This window comes from Biomphalaria glabrata, chromosome 2 (genome assembly GCF_947242115.1).
Source record: "Biomphalaria glabrata chromosome 2, xgBioGlab47.1, whole genome shotgun sequence".
In the NCBI taxonomy this organism is placed as follows: Eukaryota; Metazoa; Mollusca; class Gastropoda; family Planorbidae; genus Biomphalaria; species Biomphalaria glabrata.
Genome location: NC_074712.1, coordinates 36,739,674 through 36,759,486, shown reverse-complemented (window position 1 = coordinate 36,759,486; position 19,813 = coordinate 36,739,674). Strand labels below are relative to the sequence as shown.

General features: G+C 32.6%; 2 protein-coding genes across 2 annotated transcripts in view; one reads left to right on the top strand and one right to left on the bottom strand.

Moving 5' to 3' along the window:
- The window catches only part of LOC106054003 (syntaxin-8-like), a 43,597-nt gene extending 33,852 nt beyond the window's left edge, over nt 1-9,745 (bottom strand). The window contains exons 1-4 of the mRNA XM_056020343.1: nt 9,607-9,745; nt 3,544-3,643; nt 3,135-3,229; nt 2,211-2,309 (exon numbers count right to left, since the gene is read on the bottom strand). Coding sequence (XP_055876318.1) covers nt 2,211-2,309; nt 3,135-3,229; nt 3,544-3,643; nt 9,607-9,623 — 311 coding nt within the window. The 5' untranslated portion in view covers nt 9,624-9,745. The remainder of the gene's footprint in view (nt 1-2,210; nt 2,310-3,134; nt 3,230-3,543; nt 3,644-9,606) is intronic.
- A 27-nt stretch (nt 9,746-9,772) lies between these two features.
- Nucleotides 9,773-19,050, top strand: LOC106053876 (beta-1,3-N-acetylglucosaminyltransferase lunatic fringe-like). The gene is made up of 10 exons (XM_056020322.1): nt 9,773-10,333; nt 12,120-12,168; nt 12,696-12,738; nt 12,868-12,927; nt 13,678-13,825; nt 13,979-14,064; nt 14,337-14,407; nt 14,683-14,777; nt 14,875-14,957; nt 15,316-19,050. Exons 1-10 carry the CDS (start codon nt 9,773-9,775, stop codon nt 15,374-15,376), a joined length of 1,257 nt encoding a protein of 418 aa, XP_055876297.1. The 3' UTR covers nt 15,377-19,050.
- The last annotated feature ends 763 nt before the right edge of the window (nt 19,051-19,813 follow it).

Sequence of the window (19,813 nt, the reverse complement as noted above, 5' to 3'; positions counted from 1 at the left end):
TATTTTCTGAACCCCCCCCCCCCACCAGTGGCGCAGCTAGGATGGGGGTGGGAGGTGGGGGGGGGGAGAATTAGAAAATCCCCCAGGACCCCACTTGAGGGGGGCCCCAAATAAGTGCTGTTTACATTAAAAATTAAATATTATGCAAAATGCAGGGGCCTCCAAATAGGTAACCCCCCCCCGGGCCCACAAATGATGGTAAATTATTAGCTACGCCCCTGCCCCCCCCCCCCCCCAAGAAAAGTAACAATAAAGATATTTTCCAGTAACAGCATTGCAAAGCTGATTCAAATCATGCATGGCTTAAAAAAGGTTGAGCCTAGCTATTCTGCTGCTGTAGACACAAGTAAGACATTGTCCTACAAGGTTGTGTAGGCCTGCAGTTCTTGAAGTACTTGAAACAACTGAACCATAATGACGAGTCAGAAACAGAGTAAAACTGCTGCACCATCTGGTGGCACAGAATGCAGTTGTATCATCTTCGGGTTGAAACCAAATGTAAACACGAGAGTAGTGATCAGCTAACTATCCCACAGAAGGAAGTTGTGTAGCTATGTAGTGATCAGCTAACTATCCCACAGAAGGAAGTTGTGTAGCTATGTAGTGATCAGCTAACTATCCCACAGAAGGAAGTTGTGTAGCTATGTAGTGATCAGCTAACTATCCCCACAGAAGGAAGTTGTGTAGCTATGTAGTGATCAGCTAACTATCCCACAGAAGGAAGTTGTGTAGCTATGTAGTGATCAGCTAACTATCCCACAGAAGGAAGTTGTGTAGCTATGTAGTGATCAGCTAACTATCCCCACAGAAGGAAGTTGTGTAGCTATGTAGTGATCAGCTAACTATCCCCACAGAAGGAAGTTGTGTAGCTATGTAGTGATTAGCTAACTATCCCACAGAAGGAAGTTGTGTAGCTATGTAGTGATCAGCTAACTATCCCACAGAAGGAAGTTGTGTAGCTATGTAGTGATCAGCTAACTATCCCACAGAAGGAAGTTGTGTAGCTATGTAGTGATCAGCTAACTATCCCCACAGAAGGAAGTTGTGTAGCTATGTAGTGATCAGCTAACTATCCCCACAGAAGGAAGTTGTGTAGCTATGTAGTGATCAGCTAACTATCCCACAGAAGGAAGTTGTGTAGCTATGTAGTGATCAGCTAATTATCCCCACAGAAGGAAGTTGTGTAGCTATGCTAGAAACAAGGGCCACACACTAATCCTCTTCAGTAGAGAAATGTAGGCTATATTTTCCCTTGTCGCTTTCGAACCATTGAAAGCGAAATTCAATGACGTAACAGTATATTATTATTGTTACATTATATATTATTATTATTACTAATAGTAGAAGACCTAGATGTGAAAAATTAACGGTTAAACGTGGGCCTACATCCGAAAATAACATTTAAACAAAAAAAATCAACACCATGGGAGAGCATCATGAAAAATATATGTCTCGTTTTTTTTTAAATAAGATTATCTCCCTGGATAGTTTTTTTTTTTTTTTTTAATTATTATTATTTTAACTTAAGAATGATGAAATTAATGATGAGATAATGTTTTTCACTAGATCTGAACAAAAACAATACACACACACACAATCAGAAGTTAGTTTTTTAAACAGCAATGTACCTTCTAATGGCTTTAGACATAATGTGGATGAACCACAGAGAGTCATATAGAATGGATTATTAAGACTATTAACATCTAAGCTAATATCCATGATGACTAATTCAGTATATATATATATATATATACACACAGACACAAAACGATGTAGAGCCTATAGAGTCAAGTTAGTACAAGACTTAGGGGTACATTATGACCCAAAGTGTTATGGTGGTCAATGACTGGCTCATCAAGTCTGACCTGAAGTGTAAGCTAACAATTATAATTAGGACATGTGGGATGTCTGACTCTAATCCAACTCTGATGGGTAGTACTGATACACAACGTCTGTCAAGAAGAGTAAAGGTAGCTGGTTGTTTCACAGACCAGGTCAAATTAAGTTTAATAATACATGCACGAAAAAAAATCCATTTAGACAAAGTAAAAGATGAACAAGTAGATCTAACAAGTCAGTAAAAGATGAACAAGTAGATCTAACAAGTCAGTAAAAGATGAACAAGTAGATCTAACAAGTCAGTAAAAGATTAAGAAATCAGTACATGATGACTAAGTAACAATTCAATGAGTAATATAAATGTCCCTTACCCTGGTTTACCTTCATTTCTTGTTGCTTCTTCAATTTGTTTCTCTTTGGTTATCAAAGCATCCAACATGCCCTGCCTTCTCTCTACTTCTTTTTGGGTTCTTTGGTGCATTTATCAAGGAATTTACTTCACTAGCTACATTCAATGTATTGAAATAAGGAATGGGGAAAGTTCCGACATATTTCTCCTTATCTGAAACCCCTTTAACATCACAAGACAACCGTGCAGAGACTTAGTACCTTGATTCTTCACCCCAATTCCCCAAAGTATCAAAAGTATCTGACTCCCCCCCACCCCAGCCCACTTTACAAAAAAAAAAAAAAAAACATTTTGTGATATGTTCTGCTATCCCAACACAAATATGAACTTCTATTTAAAATTTCATTTCTTGTAATGTTGTGACTAGTTACAAATTCTTACAGACAAAAATATTCAAACTTGTCAAATTGGTCTTAGTTAATCCAGTTTTTATATCAAGACATTTACTTAAACAATTAAAAAAATATTTTTTTTTAAAATGGTACATCAAAGGCAACTATCAAACAAATAATCTAAGAAGCTAAATATTACAAAGCCCTTACCAATTCCCTTGATTTCATTACCAGCTAGCATTATGGACCAAGTCAGTCATTTTCATTCAATAATACAAGTAAAATAATAAAAAGCAATGATTATTATTTGTTAAATATCAAATTAACTAAAAGAAAAAGTCAACTATAAAAACTTAAAACTGAAAATAAGACAGCTGAGTGTTCTGATGAATTTTTGTTTAAAGCAGGTCACATTATCTAGGTGCGCACAAAATCTTAATTTTTAGAAACACATCTTCACAATCTTGAGGAAATAGAAAGCAGAAATGAAAAGCAAAATGTAAAACCATAAATATGTTTTGAATATATATTCTGCTGTGAGATAGTAAGGATACATATGATATGATGCGGAGGCTCTCATCAAATTCTGTTTAAGTTTATTTAAGTCAGCCGAGAACTGCCTTGTTTTTGAGCGAATCTGAGCAGAGATCTGAAAACGTCAAATTTTAATATTAGAAAATAATCCAAATTAATATGGTGTTAGTTAAGGTTACTTTCAAATCTATAGGATGTTAATTAATAATTTATCCTTTGGTATTTTAAGAACCAAGACAAACTGTATAAAGATGCCTTTTCTGAAAACAACTCTGCAGTTCATCTAGGGTATGAATATGGTCTTCTGAATTCTAAATATTGATAATGAGAACAAGTAAGAAGGAAAAAAACTCCCACATTAAATGCTTAATTTACACAAATGAAGAAACAACAGAGGAAAAAATATGGCTAATGAAGATTTAATCTTACTTTTGTATAAGCAGAACTTGTTCTGGTGTGTTTACTCCTTTCATTAATATGCTCCATAAGTTCTTGACCCAACAATAAACATCCATCATAATCTGTGAGCCTTGAGAAGAAAATGTAAATTACCTTAAGATTTACTCACATTTAACTACAGCATAGCTTCTATAAATTTTGCCCAATTTCTTTTTCTGAGAACAATTTTAAATGTGCAGTACAAGTAATGGTCTTATATTTATAATCACCAATATAATAAACTAACAGACTTACTCATCCTTTCCTGAAATCCTATCTGACTTATGTCTTTAAAAATTTTTTTTATCAAATCAATTTTAGTAAATTTAACAGCTGCAGTTAGGATCTTGAAAATGGCTTACTTATTCTATGTACATGGTAAGTTATAACAGGTTAAATTTTCATACTTTTTCATCTAATATAAGTGGTAGAATTTATGCAAGTGAAACCTGGATGCTGACAAAACAACAGACAAGGTTACAAAGACAGTTTGTGTGGAAACACAAACTTAAAATCGGCCCCCGAAGTGGTCCTCCCAGGCAGGCTTCAATATTTTCAGAAAGAACATCCAAATGAAATTATATCAGAGACAAATGAGAGATAAGGATGGAGAAAGAAGGTTGACAGATCTTGTGTAGTACCCCAACGGTGCAGCAGATCAAAGGATAGGTGCAAGTGAATGCAAAGTTAGATGTGAACCTGGCCTAACTAGTTCCCCTATTCAGACCTTGTGGTCTATAGGGCAGATGATGTAAAGTTCATCTGTTTTTGTGGGCTACGGTTAACGAGGGTGTCATGTAGCCAGCTCAACCACCAACCACCTTTACGTTTCCCCAACTAATGTCAGGTACCCATTAGAGCTGGATAGACTCAGAGACGCCCAAGGATTCCGAAGTTGAAAATCACAGTCTTCACCAGGATTCGAACCCGGGACCCTCGGTTCTGAAGACAAGTCTTATAAATAATTTAATTGTTTTGAAAAGGCTCAATCTCTTATTCAAATCCTAAAAAAAAAAAAAAAAAAAAAAAAAATCCGCAAAAAAAAATTTGTTCAAGAAAATAAAGTTTATAAGATTACTATTCGCTTTCAGTTAGGTCTAGCTTATAATGCATACTAATTAACTTTTTCTCTTTAAAAAAACTGCTTGCATAACTGATTTAAAAAATTAGATTTTTCGCTTTCAGGAAAAAAAAAGTAGCAGTTGCATCAGAACTTTGAATGGTCTAAAATATTGTGATGTCGGATTTTCAATATCTTTTCTAGTTTACGAGATCTAAACAGGACGGACGGACAGACGGTCAGACATTTCACACAAAACTAATAGCGTCTTTTCCCCTTTCGGGGGCCGCTAAAAATCTGCTAGATACTTGGGAAAGGAAAATCCACAGAAAAATGTATGGTGCCATACATAAGTTAACAGGATGGAAGACTCGCACCAACCAAGAAATATACTAGCTATATGAAAATTTCTCCATAGCAACGGAAATAAAAAGAAACAGATTATGTTGGACAGGTCACCTGGAAAGAATGTCAGAGAACAGAGGAGCAAAGATTTTCACCAGCAAAAACCAAAAGGCATCCCAAAGGCAGACCATGAGTACAGTGGCTTGATGATGTACAGGCAAATCTACACCAACTAAGAATCCAGGAATGGAGACATAAAACCCAGGATAGATCAGAAAGGAAAAATGTGCTAGAGTAGGCCTTGGACTGTAGTGCCACTGGGATGGATGGAAGAGGTAGAATTAGTGATGAGTCGGTTAGTCAGGGCCAAGCATTTGATATTGTAGATTAGATCTCAAGTCTAACTATACTATTAGATAGTATATAGTCATTCTAGATCTAGAATCTGTACCATTCAACAATTAACACCTTTTACCAATGGTGTATAGATAACTTTCTAATTTTAAATGTTCAGAAAAGTAAAGAAATGATTATTGACATAAGAAAACATAAAGGCCATATTGCAGAAATTCAGATAAACAATCAAACCATAGAACAAGTACAGGAATATAAATATCTAGGAACAACTATCAACAACAAACTGAAATGGAGTGAATACTGTCAAAACCTCAACACAAAAATTCACCAGCGACTCTTCTATCTCAGAAAGCTAAGAAAATTTAACATCGACAAAACAATTATTTAACTTTTTTATACAGCAACCATCAGCAGTCTAATTAACTTTGCCATCACCTGCTGGTATGGTAATACTTCACTGGCACAAAGACTAAATAGACTAATTAAAAAAGCATGGCATATCACTCGAATACAGCTACCAACTCTTGAACAGCTTTTTCATGAAAGATGCCTTTCCAAAACACTCTCGATTCTTAAGGACAACCTGCACCCATCAAACCACTGTTACATAAGATCTGAACAATGTGGTCATATCCTTTCCATTAGGACTAGAACAGAAAGATTTAAAAACTCCTTTATCCCACTTTCGGTCAGAGTGTTACAAGATCAGCTGTCGTCATCGAGAAGTACACAGAAGTCAAATTCATAAATCGCTGGTTGTGAATGTGTATGTGTTTCGTGTGTGAATATTGTTCGAATTTTTCATCTATACTGTTATTGTACAGTAGCTACGCTGATGTTGTCAATTGTAGTCAAACTGAATTTCCATTTGATTGGATCAATAAAATTATCTTATCTTAGTAGACTAATCTAGAGCAAGTATTATGAAATCATTTTAAGTTTTTCTAGTATTTCTAGATTTAGTCTTAAATTAAATCTAGATTTGACTGAGGCTCAGTAGTAGGCTTATAATGCCTTTAACCTTTATTAACTTTATACTTTATATGTTTATATAGATCTTTGAATATCTTTAAAAACTATAGACTATAGTATAGATAGTATAATCTATATTATATTATATAGATCTAGAATATTATAATATACTATATAGATCTAGATTCTAGAGTCTAGAGTAATGATTAATAATCTATATTCTATATTATTAAATTACTATAGTAGTACATAGATTTTGAATTTAGATTGTCAATTATTTTTTATAGAATCTAGGTCTAGTTATTATTTTTCCACGTTTCGAATTAATTCTACATTCTGCACATTACTAATTCACTACCCTTTTATGATAAAGATTCAATAGTAATCAATAGCGTTGTTGTTTGTTATCAGAATATGTTGTATTTGGGATAGAATTAAAGGAAAATGCATGCCCTTTCTATATATAATACTAGCAACTTCTAAATGATCATCTTATCAACTGACAATATCTAGATCCTCAGCAATCACGATCATTGATTGTGCAGTCTATATCAAGTTCATATTCAAAGTGACATATAGCATCATTGATGATCGTGACACCTAGATTAAACTTAGATTCATTTGTTTAAATGAAGTAAAATACATCTACTTTCACTGAACATTCTTGATCTATCAGTTTAAGGTTGAATTTAAGGTTCAATAAGCTTATTATTATTTTATGTTAGTATATTTAATATCACCCATAATTAGCCTCATTTGCATGTCCAATCACAGCGTGTTTTCACTGCGCATGTAAGGTTTGCGCGACACATGAATGAAAATATTAAAATGTCTGTCAACACGGCATTGCAGCTATAGCGAACGAATGTATGAAAATGCTTTAGAAAAACAAATTTGAAGGTTAATTTGATTAAAATATGAAATGAATGGACTATAATTAGTATGTTTATGTGTTAAAGTATAAAACTATCTTTGAGAAGAGAAGTTCTATCATCTTAGAGTTGAATTAGAAGAGTTTTAGACCTAGGAATAGAGAGATGTGTAACAGTTCGGTCTTGTCTAATGAAAGAATGTACATCAGGACTTCTAGCTTTGCAGATATAAGGAACGAATTTATGTAGAAATGCTTTTGAAAGACAAATTTGAAGCTTAATTTTATTAAATAATGAAATCAATATACTATATTTTGTAATTTGTGTGTGTCAAAGTAAAAACTATCTGTGCAAATTGTAGTTTTAAAAATTAGATCTAGATCTTATATCTTCTCTCATGTAACCATGATAAACATGGCCTAGATTTATTAAATACTAATAGTTTAATAGAGTTGGAAAAAAAAAAATTTTTTTGGGTCTTAAGTTTGTTTTAGGGCTACAATACATAAACTACGATCTAAGTTAGTACCCAAGCCCAAGGAACATTTCTGCCAAGTTTTATCAAGATTGGTCAAACGGTTTTGATTTCTATTTGGCACATAGATATATACATACGCCTTACTTTCTACTTTATATAATCTAGATCTAGTATAGTCAGTATAGATAACACAAAGACATGTTTATAAAATTAAAAAATTTTTTTTACTTTAATGAGGTCAAATCAACGATGGTATCGTCGATTAGGAGAGAAAAAGTTAAGACTCTAGAAATATGGATGTAGAGACTAGACCCGGGGTCGGCAACCTGCGGCTCACGAGCCACATGCGGCTCTTTGGATGTGAAGCTGCGGCTCTTTCGTTCCATACGCAAATATTATTTATTTTATCGAAATTTTTTTTCTCAAAAAGTTCTGAATCGTTTAACGAGGATTAGGAACTGATTCTATCTTCAGCCACTTGTAGTCGCTTTTCACCACACCACCCATAACACGCGTCGTCACTGTAATCAGTCCGTCGGAAGCTCTTGAATGACGCCGTCGTCTGATGCTTCTATGTACGCTTTAATTCGCTTTTGGCTGTGACGTATAGTTTATTGTTTCAGGTAAATGAGTTAGAAGCGATGAGCTGAATGTTAAACCACAAGGAAATAGAAACCCAGCTGATGTTAGGGTAGAAGATTAGCCTTCTTTTGAAAAAAAAATTATTGCAGAAGAGCAGTAAGTTACTTTTTTATTAAATGTCTAAAGAAATATCGCGATAATATCAGTGCAACTGTTGACACGAATTACTTCAGCACAGTTACAAAAAATAAATAATTCAAAGATGAATTTGTTGACACTTTTCTATGACGGTTATAAAGAATTACAAACTAACAAACTCATTCTAGCATTACTAGTAAATCAACACATATACTAACGGAATCCACATTGATCCATTTAAAATTGATACTGGCTTTCTAGAAATGCCATTGATTGAAAGTAAAACTTTGTGGATTTGAAAATTTAAAGAGTTGAAAAGCAAGTTGGAAGAGTTGAAAGTCCAGAAATGCTTGTACGTAACGCAACAAGTGGACATCTTTAAAAAAAATGCCGCGAGTTGATTCGGCGCAAGGAATAATCTTCCCCTTTGCAACATTGAGGTGAAGATGTTGGCATATCGAGTGCTTATTCGGATCTACATATTCGTCCGAGCAAGCGTTCTTTTGCATGATATTATTAAAAGTAAGAAGTCAACAAACAAATGAAAATTTAGAGTCGTGTTTGAAACTAACAAACAGGATATGAGCCAAATGTATACAAAATTTCTAAAACCAAAGCCGTCGCTCCCATTGAATTTGTTTGCTTAATTGCTTGTTATTGAAGTACAAGTTAGTGTAGCAAATAAAATGTTTAACTGCTTTATTTGCTACCAACATAAACAAAACTATTATCTAATAATGCCATATATATATATATATTATCTACTTTTGCTGTGAAAACACTACTTAGGACTTAGGCCTATATATGAATAAATAAATATTTTGTCTTTTGAAAAGATTCTTTTTTTTTTCATTAAAACAATAGTAATGTGAGTACTAGGTATTGTTGGCAAGAAAAAAAAAAAACGTTGTGGCTCTTTCAAATTTAAAAATTTTGTAAATTGTAATTTTTGGCTCTTCCGACTCAAAAGGTTGCCGACCCCTGGACTAGACTAGTAGTAGTTCAGAAGTTGACACATGATGATAAATCACATGATTAAATTATAATCTATATTTTATATATATTATATATGATTTTTAAATGACTTTTGTTATTTATATCTATTTAATGAATAGAGATCAGGTCTAGTCTAGAACATGTTATACATATATATTGTTAAAGTAAATAAATTATCATTTATTGTTATTTAAAACAAGTGGATCTAGATAAAATCATTCGTTAAAACTTTTTTTTTATAGAGAAAAACTTACCAAGAATCGCCTGCCATTTTGTAAACATGGGTTAGTTATTTGTGCGCATGTATTTTGACCTTTGGCACACTAAACTTCCACAACGTGACCTATTTTTTACGTTTTTGTGTTGTTGTTTTTTCTTTTCGACCTGTTGTGTTATGTGGAGGTATGTGTTCTGTTTCAGATGCGCTTATCATTCAAAAAGGTGGTAAAATATACCATCTTTTTAATTATGGTAATGTTTTTAAATATTTGGATTAGTTACACAGTCAACATTTGGAGTTTTAACAACTTTCAAGACCGTGAGAAAAGTTCAGAAGTTAGCGAAATCAGTTATGGCGGTGCGGTACCTCGTCCACCCGAGGATGACCCTACTAAAGACGGCGAGGGCTTTAACATAGATCTGAATCTTCATTTTTCTCGTAAACAAAGAAGTGCCAAAGAAATATCACCAAATAATGAACTTGCATATTACAGCAAAGATAAACTGTCTGGAACGCATATGGACAGAAAGAACAATAGCAACTTGTTGCACAAATTAAATCCCCTTACAGACAAACACCGTGGCCGTGGGAAAAAGAAAGCCTTTGTTGTCTCCGAACCAGAGATTGAGAAAACTGATGAAACTGGAGTGCGTGAAACAGAATTAAGTGATATTTTTATCAGTGTCAAGACTACCTCCAAATATCACCAATCAAGAGTTTCAATTCTCCTGAAAACATGGTATCGTCTAGCAAAAGAACAGGTGAGTCAGTCAATATCTCTGTGACTGTATTTTTGCTTGAAAAGAAAACAAATAATATTTTATAATCTAGATCTAGTCTAGAACTTCTAAGAAATAATTATAATAATAGTAGATATTAGTTGATCTGAAGTTATTTGTAAGTACTCTTCTTGAGAACGTTGACCGTTGTCGTAGAACAACAGTATTGTAGATCTAATTATCTATAACTATAATATATGGAATATCTAGATCCCAATAGATGATAGACTAATAATCTAGATATTTGTTTGTTGATCAATATTTTCTAGTAGTCAAATTTAATTGTCAATTAATGAGTTTGAATAGTAACTGAATAGTTGTATCTATGTGACATGTTTTGTTTGTAAATTTTTAATATAGATCTAGGTACCTAGTAAAATATATGTTTTACGTATTTCTAGTCCAAAACTCCACACAAGGGGATGGCATCTGGCAGGGTTTCAAACCTGAGACCATTGAACAACAGTCCAGAGTGCATACCACACAACTAGGCAGTCATCGAGGCACATAAACCAAATCTATCACCAAGAGAATATAACATTACTGTTTTGTGCTGGTGGATTACATTGTAAACAGAGGACATAAGTTATTGGACCGAAATTGGGGGTCAATCTTTTTCTTCTGAGAAGAGGGACTCATTGAAATCCTCATTGCTACTGGGGAACCAAATATATCTAGTAAAAGTTTACATCTGATAAGTTTCATGTCTATAAAAAAGTGAAAATATGAATTGGAAATAGATTGTTTTATTTTTTATCTATTATTAATTATTTATTATAATTCTTAATTATATTATATTAATTATATAATTAAATATAATTATACATTTATTTATACTCAATTATATTTATGTGTACTACATAGCGTGGGAAGCGTGGTCGAGAAGCTAAGTATGCTTGAATTTGGCTTGGCTTGGCTTTATATGAAGGGGGCTCGAATTTCAACACCCAACTCTAGCAGAACTGTGTTTACTAAGCGCCTAAAGGCAGCACGGAAAAAACCTTCTCCCAAATACCTACACACACACACACACACCACTGGCCCACAAATGAGATTGGACCATAGTGCTCTGAGCATGCTATAAGCATGAAATTAATGCTATATAAAAACTATACATACTTTTTTTTTACACATATGCACATTGCATTTAAAATAACAGTTTCTAATTTAATAGCACGATTTTACAATTCCTATTAACTGTTCAAAAAAAGTTTATTGTCCCCTGTCACCATCATTTAGAAGTGGCAGTTTCTCATTTATCAAATAATTATCATTATAAATTTAATATTGACGTACTTACGAAATGGGATGTGCTATACATTATGTACTAAAATGACATAATCATTACATTTATTGTATGAAAATGACATAATCACTACATTTATTGTATGATGTACACAAACAGATAGCTATACAGACAAGAACTGTAGTTGCTTACAAACTATGGTCAGTAAAAAAAAATCTGACCAAATAGACACAACATAAAATATATAGTCAATTCAGCATGCATGGCGTTGTGTGGGGGAGGGTCAATTAAAGTGTTTTGATGAGACCTTGGTTTTTCATAATCAAGATAAGTAGAGGAAGACCAAATAGAGGGAGGAAAATGTCTATTATTGAATGGCTGGGCTCTGATTTGACATTCCTGCTGTATGTAAAGGACTATTTTGGTACCTTAGGATTGGGTCCAAATAATTAATTGGATTTGATTCAATATTTCAACAATTTTACATTATTAGAACTAAAATCTTGGATTAAAAATCCACAGATTTATTTTTTCACTGATGCAAATGATCAAGAATTTAAAGATGTCTTGGGTAAGAACCTTAATTTTTGTAAATATTTTATAACTATTTTGTATTTGTGTATCTATATTAGTATAGAAATCTATGTTTGTTTACTTGTTTTTGTTACTAAACTTATTTTGTATAAAGCTAAAATAATAAAATAAAGTTATGTGGCTTTGTTAAAATAATTTAAAAAAAAAGGAGTGTTAAGTTCATCTACGTGATAATCTAATGAATGTGATAGTATCCTAAATAGACATAATTTATTGTAAGAGAATAAATTATTGCAGCAAGCATTGCTCTTGATAGAATGGTTATTGTGTTTTTTTATTATTATAATTTGGTGAAGAAAAAAAAAGAAAAGAACCCTTTAAAAAGAAGCAAGACTGAAAAATTATATTTCTTGTATACATACAAATAATTAGAGGATATTTCAGCAATTATTTGTATTGTTCATGTGGAAACAGTTACTTTAAAAAAAAATGGAAATCTTATTAACTGATCTATACATATTATACTGAATATGAATAATACATTTTGGAGTCTTTATGTCATAGGTGATCACCTCGTCAACACTAATTGTTCAGCTGACCACAGAAGGCAAGTCTTAATTGTCCTACTCCTGTATTTATTTAAACAAAATAGAAATATATTATTAAACTTTTATTATCATAACTTCAGTACATTTTTATTAGTGGCATCAAAACAAAAATTTTGTTCTACTTGTAGACATTCTCTGAGTTGTAAAATGGCAGTAGAGTTTGACTATTACATGGCTTCAAGAAAGAGGTAAATACACTGAAATACATGGTTCTATGTACATTATTTTGGTCAACAATTTGAATGGTTTATGTTTTTTATGAGAGAACATTAACCATGGCATTATGTTTAAACTGTGTATTGCTGGGGATTTTTACAAAGCTTATATCAACTCACTCTGTCTGTCTGTATGGTAAAAAGTTTGTACTCGTTATTTCTCCCACACCCTATCTCATACTAAGTACAGACTCCCTCAAGAAGGGTTTAGGTCACCCTACTTCACACGGCTCAAAATTGGACTCATAATTCCCCCGCTGTGGGTAGGAGTAGGAAATCATGTCTCATTCTTTTCAGATTCCCCAGACTTGCTAATCTCAACAGGTCTATGAAACCACAAGTTCTTGACCTGCATGGTGACATGCATGCACACAGCAGAGTTTCTGTTCAGGGCGTTTGCAATAGAGGATTTGAACCTATCATGCCCTCACTGATGATATGATGACCAAATATCAAGGATTGGCCTCTTTAGTCAGACAAGACGTTAAATGCCATAGAGAGTTGATGAATGTAACCTACATCCACGCCCTCTATTCCCTGGATCTGCCAGTGCAAAGATGCATATTTTAAACATTTCATTAAGTACTTCTCAGATACAAAATATATTCACTTTTGTTCTAGTGAAATACTAAATTATATATCATCAAATACTGTTTTCAATTGCTCACTTGCATTGTATACACTGAGGATTACTCCCAACTGAATATTGTATATTTAAACCAGGTGGTTTTGTCATGTTGATGATGATGTCTACCTCAATGTTCCTCGACTGTTAGAAGTGTTGAGAGGATACAGTCATAAAGAAGATTGGTACCTAGGGAAGCCCAGCCTAAAGTACCCTCTTGAAGTTGTGGACAGAGAGAATGCTGGAGTAAATATTATGAATTCTTACTTTGTCTCCAAATGTCTAAAGACTGACCAGAAATTAATATTTTCTTTTTTAAATAGGTCTGATGCTTAATTTTATGTTTTAAATATTTTAGTGTTTTTTTAATCAATAATTTACTAAATTCTTTTTCTTTAGATGAAATTGACATTTTGGTTTGCCACTGGGGGTGCTGGATTCTGTATTAGTCGCTCTTTGGCATTGAAAATGGGACCATATGCAGGGTAATTTTTTTATATTTCATTTTTTTTTTTTACACAATTTGAAATTCGTGTAAGTGTCCTACAAATTGACTGCCACTGCCATGATAATGTCAATATGCCTGTATCAGCTTTGGAAATAATATTTATCCTTATCTGAGTTACAACAAGGTTAAATTTTTAGATCCCAAATGATAAATATTTCTCTTAGATAATTTCAATAGCATTTAAACAGTTACATTGATATTTTCTTTTCTCAATCCTTGCACATATTTCTTATGTCTTTTTATTTTCAGCGGAGGTCGCTTTGTCACAACTGCTGAGAAAGTGCGTTTACCAGATGATTGTACTGTAGGATACATTATTGGTAAGGCTAATTTAAGGATTGAAAGGGTTGCATAATTATTTTAGCAGTCTAACTACCATTGCAATATCTTAGCTAACTCATTATTATAATATTTAGCTTGCATATTTAGTTTATCACAACCTATTTAATCAATATTTTAAGTTTAAAGACATTTTTGCAGTTGACATCATTATACAAGTTTTTATTTGTTTTAATCTAAATTGACACATAATCATGTCAAAAGTTTGTTGTTGTTGTTTTTTTTTTATTTTTTTTTTTTGTTGCATTTTTTTAAGAGTATCTCTTGAAAAACAGATTGACTGTTATTGAAGAGTTTCACTCTCACTTAGAAACTTTGTGGCTGATCAGACCACACCAATTAAAGAAACAGGTAGAGTTTTTGTTTATTACACTCTGAATGTTAATTATTAAGTTAAGTCTATCTTAAGATGAGTTTTGATCTTTCTGACTTAATGTACTGTTGTCAGATAACTGTCAGCTACTCAGAGTATTCAAGTAAACCAAATGTTATAAATGTTCAAGGTTTTAACAGCACACAAGATCCAACAAGGTTAGTTGGCTTTATTTACAATGCTTAGCTATATTACATTTACTGCTTAACTCTATAATGTTTATCATTTCTTTTAGATCTGTCATCTATAATGTCAGTCAGTTGTGTATACTTTAATTTATTTTTTTTGTTATAGTTTCTCTTTCTATTCCCCCCCCCCCCCCTTAAAAATGTACTCCATAGAAAAAGCGTAACTTATGATCAGTAATTTTCATATAGTGTTGAAATTTGAAAGAAGTCAGATAAGGCAATCTCTAAATAAATTTTCAAATGAAAAAGAAACTGAAAAGTTTGAAACTGAAAATAAAGTACCAAACGATTGAACAGTTCTAATAAAATGTTGTTTTTTTTGTTCCAGGTTCTTGTCTCTACACTGTTTTTTATTTCCCAATTTTAGTGAGTGTAGAGTACTTCTCTAACAAGAAAACATTAGTAGATATTATGCTGAATTACATACTCCATATGATGTACTGAGCATTATGGATTGACCACTTTGGTTTTTAAAGAAGAATTTTTTTAAAGCAAATCGCTGCATCTAATCTCCAGTCATTTATTTTATTGACTGAATGCTGTGTGTTGCCTGAATTTTAGAACAAAACATTTTTTTTTTCATTATACTTAATTGAAGGAGATTGCTCAAATGAATTTGAAGTTATTTTGTATCACTGGCAATCGAAACTGTTGAGCTAATAATCCTTACTGTGATATTACATTGTGACTTATAACCTGTATTAGTGTCTTCTCTACTTTTGTTCATGGGCACAAAAATCTGCCTCAATGGTGCCTTTTTTCTTTTTTTTTTTTAAATATTGAACAATGCAAGAATCATTTGGTTCTATGAACAAGAGTTGCTCCATGTCTTCCAATACAATTCTTTATAAAACATGTTTATATAGAATCAAAATATTTTGAATATTAGTGCTGTTATGTTTTAATGGGGAAATAGCAACAGGGTTAGCTCAGAATAAAATGTAATAAGCTCATTCCACTTAAAAACATTCTTTTTTTTTATGCTGTTTGTTTGAATTTTTTTCAAGGGACCAAAGTTGCCTTTGTACTTTTTAAATTTTCATTACAATGTTTATATCTTTTTTTTTAAGGGACCAAAGTTGCCTTTCTACTTTCTGTTTTTTGTCTTCATTCTCATGTTGTTTACTCAATGTCTGTATCTGCATTCCTTCAATGTTCAAATTGGTTGGTTATTCTGCAATGCATTATTGATTAATGTTTTACATATGCAGCTCAAGTTTCATTTTTTAGAGTTATAAAGTATATAAAATATGAGCCTCCTGCTATTAGATGATGATGATTATAGTATATACATACCTCCATTATGGTCAGTATCTTTGATAAAGTAAAGAAAAGACTTTACAATTTTACAGTTTAATTTTCTGGTATTCAAAACTCATTTTTAAAAAGGATGACTATACTATATTAGCAAAAAGAATGGGTCTGTTTCCAGCTTAAGTTATTTCATATTGTTTTTACACTAGTATGAAGTTGCATCTTATAGAAAATGAAAACTATTATAGGAATTTTTTTTTACTATTTACACACCAGTCTGGGTAAAAAAAAGTTTTCTTCAGAGATTGCATTAGTATTTTTTTTCCATTTATGCTGTCACCTTCATTATTGTCACTATATACTTGAATGAAACAGTTTCTGCTGTATAAACATGTTTTTTCTTTTCATAGTTTATGACAGTGATGCCCAACATAGGGCGCATGATGCATGCGCAGAGTGTCAAAAGGGGGCATATTTTTAAACGAATTTATTCTTACATTGAGCATCTTTCAATCAAAATTTTTTGTTGGTTGGATTTCATTAGGAATGGCATAGGCTAATAATAATTTTAATTTTCTTGCTTTAATAAAGTAAACATTAATATTTCTGGTGAAATTTGTTGGAGAGTATTTATCCTCTTGATGAAAATATTTACCAAAAAGACAAGAAAATTTATCAATTGTCTTTGAATGATTAAGGTCTACATACTTTTTTTTGTATGATGCATATACATTGACAGTTTCTATCTTTAGGTTACTGTCTTTCTTTGTATACTTTTGTGAAGACTAATAAGCTGCTATAATGAAACATCTATAAAAAAAACAATGAAATTTATTAATCTATATTGGAACAGTTCATTTTTACCTCTTCAGTGTGGTTCATAGCATATATCATGAGTCTTACTTTCCCATGACATATGTCATTTTTTGAAGATTATGAATTTTAATGCGATTGAGCACCTTGACTCAAAGTTCTGGGTAATTAAGAGTTGTGACATGGTATTTTATTATCAACAGGCCAATGCATTTGTTTGTGTTTGCAAATTTTTTACCATTGTTTACTTTTTAGTTAGTTTGTATCTTAGAATTTAAAAAATATATTGCTTTACAATTCAATTCATAGATAATGTTAATGTTACCAACTTGTTTAAAAGCTCAGTATGTTTCACCTTCATCCCTTATAATCTTTCATTTTAGTGACAGACATGACTTGTTGGTTTATTTCATCAACATTTGTTTTTGTTTCCCTAGTGAACGAATAATTTGCTGTACAGTTTGTGTGCGTGTGTGTGTGGTTGATTGGTTTATAGGAAAGTGTTTTTTTTATGTTTATTATTTGTAAAATGGAAGTAATCTTCCATCTATTATTGCTACAATCATTGTGTAAATAGTTTTGTTTAACATTTAGTTTTCAATTTTCTACTTATCTGAGACCATTGAATTTTAATATTTACATCTGTCTCTTGTGAGCTATATTAAAACCTTGGTATTGGCTCATAACTAAACTCTAATCATTAAGAAATAATGAATTTGTGTATTCAATTTATACCTATGTTATTTTTCTTTACTGTTCTTGTTATCAATATTGAGTGTTTAAGCAGTCCTATATCTGATGTGAACTGTGCAATGGTTTCCAGATCAAGCAGCTGGGGCCAGTCTCTCAATCAGGCCTCTTGATGTGGCGCACCCTACCTCTTACTCTGCTTACCTTCATAGCAGGTACCTTTTTCTCTGCTTACCTTCTCAATCAGAATCTAACAGAAGCTTCATTAACCTCCTACATAAATAAGAGTTACCTGTCAAGATGTTGTGCACTATTAATAGTAAAAAGCAAAGGAGAGCATATTGCAAAGTGAGGACATTTTCTATTGTTTTTTTCGTGCAAACGTTTTTGTTATTTTCTTAAAGAAAATGTTATCATTTAATAAGCTGTGTTTCACAATATGCACTTGAAGTGCAATGCTTCTAAAAGAAATACAATTTAGAGGGAAAGAGTTTCTCTCTTGAGGCCTTGCATTAGAGATTGGCCCTTTAGAAAATGATGTATTAAATAATCATTCAATAACATCAGATAAGCCCGGTTGACATTGAACCATATTTTCTTTATCATACATTCATTGAATACATACATATAAATGAACTCTTTAGTAATAATAAGATTTATATACTCTCATATGACCGTTTTATATGGTATCATAGCAATCAGCCTAACAATATATAGGAATATAGGCAAGACTTACGATATTTACTTGTGTCCCCTTTTGTAATGTCTGAGATAGGGTTGTGATTGTTGATAGTTTTTGGTTCATAGTTTCTGATATTCTTGCTGAAAATATTGAAAGCTGCCTAATTTACCTGCCTGAGTGGACCACTTCCACACAAACTATCTTTGTAACCTTGTTGTTAAAATATAATTTTTTAGCTATTTGAAAAGAACAAAGTGTCTTTTGAAGTATGTGTCCAAGTATTTCAGGTATTATATATTTGTATGTTTTCTAATGAAACATTGTTTCCAATGAAGTATTCTCCAAATGGTTGTGTTAACTTACCATGCTTGCATTTAGACTTTAGTCTTAAAAACATTCTTTTTAATGTCTATTAACAGTCTCCCTGTATACAGAGTACACTTTTATTTTTTGTATTGATTTCCTCAAAGTAAACTTTGTAGAGAAAATTGCTGCTATTGTATCTGAGCATCTTTCAAAGATTTTTTTTAGCAGTATCAAAACTAGTGAGCTTTGAGGTTTTTGGGGCCAGTGATGTTGTGATTTTGTCTCTTTCTATTTGGGTATTAAAAATGTGTCTTCTTAGTGTGTGTGTTGTTTTTTTTTTTTTGTTTGTTTTTGTTCTTGGCCCCTGTTTGACTTGTACTTCTTGAAGTAGAGTTCACAGGAACTGGCACAGTCTTGACACTTAGTCGCTAATGACTTTGACAACATGATGATAGTCATTCTTTTAGCCTGTTACAAAAATATTTGAAATTGAGAGTCGGTGGCAGTGTCTCATTTGTCCTTGCTCAGTCTTTCTAGATTTAAAAATGTCATTAAATGACAGTAAGACATGTCTTTTATGCCAGATATCATTTTAATATAATTCCTTGTCAAATGTAAAGGACAGGATTGAACTGACTCCAAAGAAGGGAAAGCGTAATAAACTCTTACTTTTGAAAATGTGGGGCGTGTCACCAGACTCAATGCCATACTGTCCAACAATTGAATAAGGCTTGCTTGCAGTGGGCCTACTTAAAGGAATGAGCAAACTGAAATGAATGCGGTATACATGTGAAACCTTAGTGCTAACGCTGAACTACTCTGTTGTAAAAGAATGTAGTCGCTGAACTACGCACAGTAGCGGGGTTGTAGACAAACGAGAGAAACATTGCCCAATGACTCAAAGGAAGTGGCGTAGCAACCATGGTTTGTGGGGGTTTCATTGCGCATGGGCTCACATGAGCCATTGGATATGGCACCAAAGTGGGAAAACAATGGACCTCATTCACCAATCGTAAACAAACAACATTTAGCCACGTGATAATATTGTTTAAAAAAACTGTCACGTGACAGCCTGTGTGTA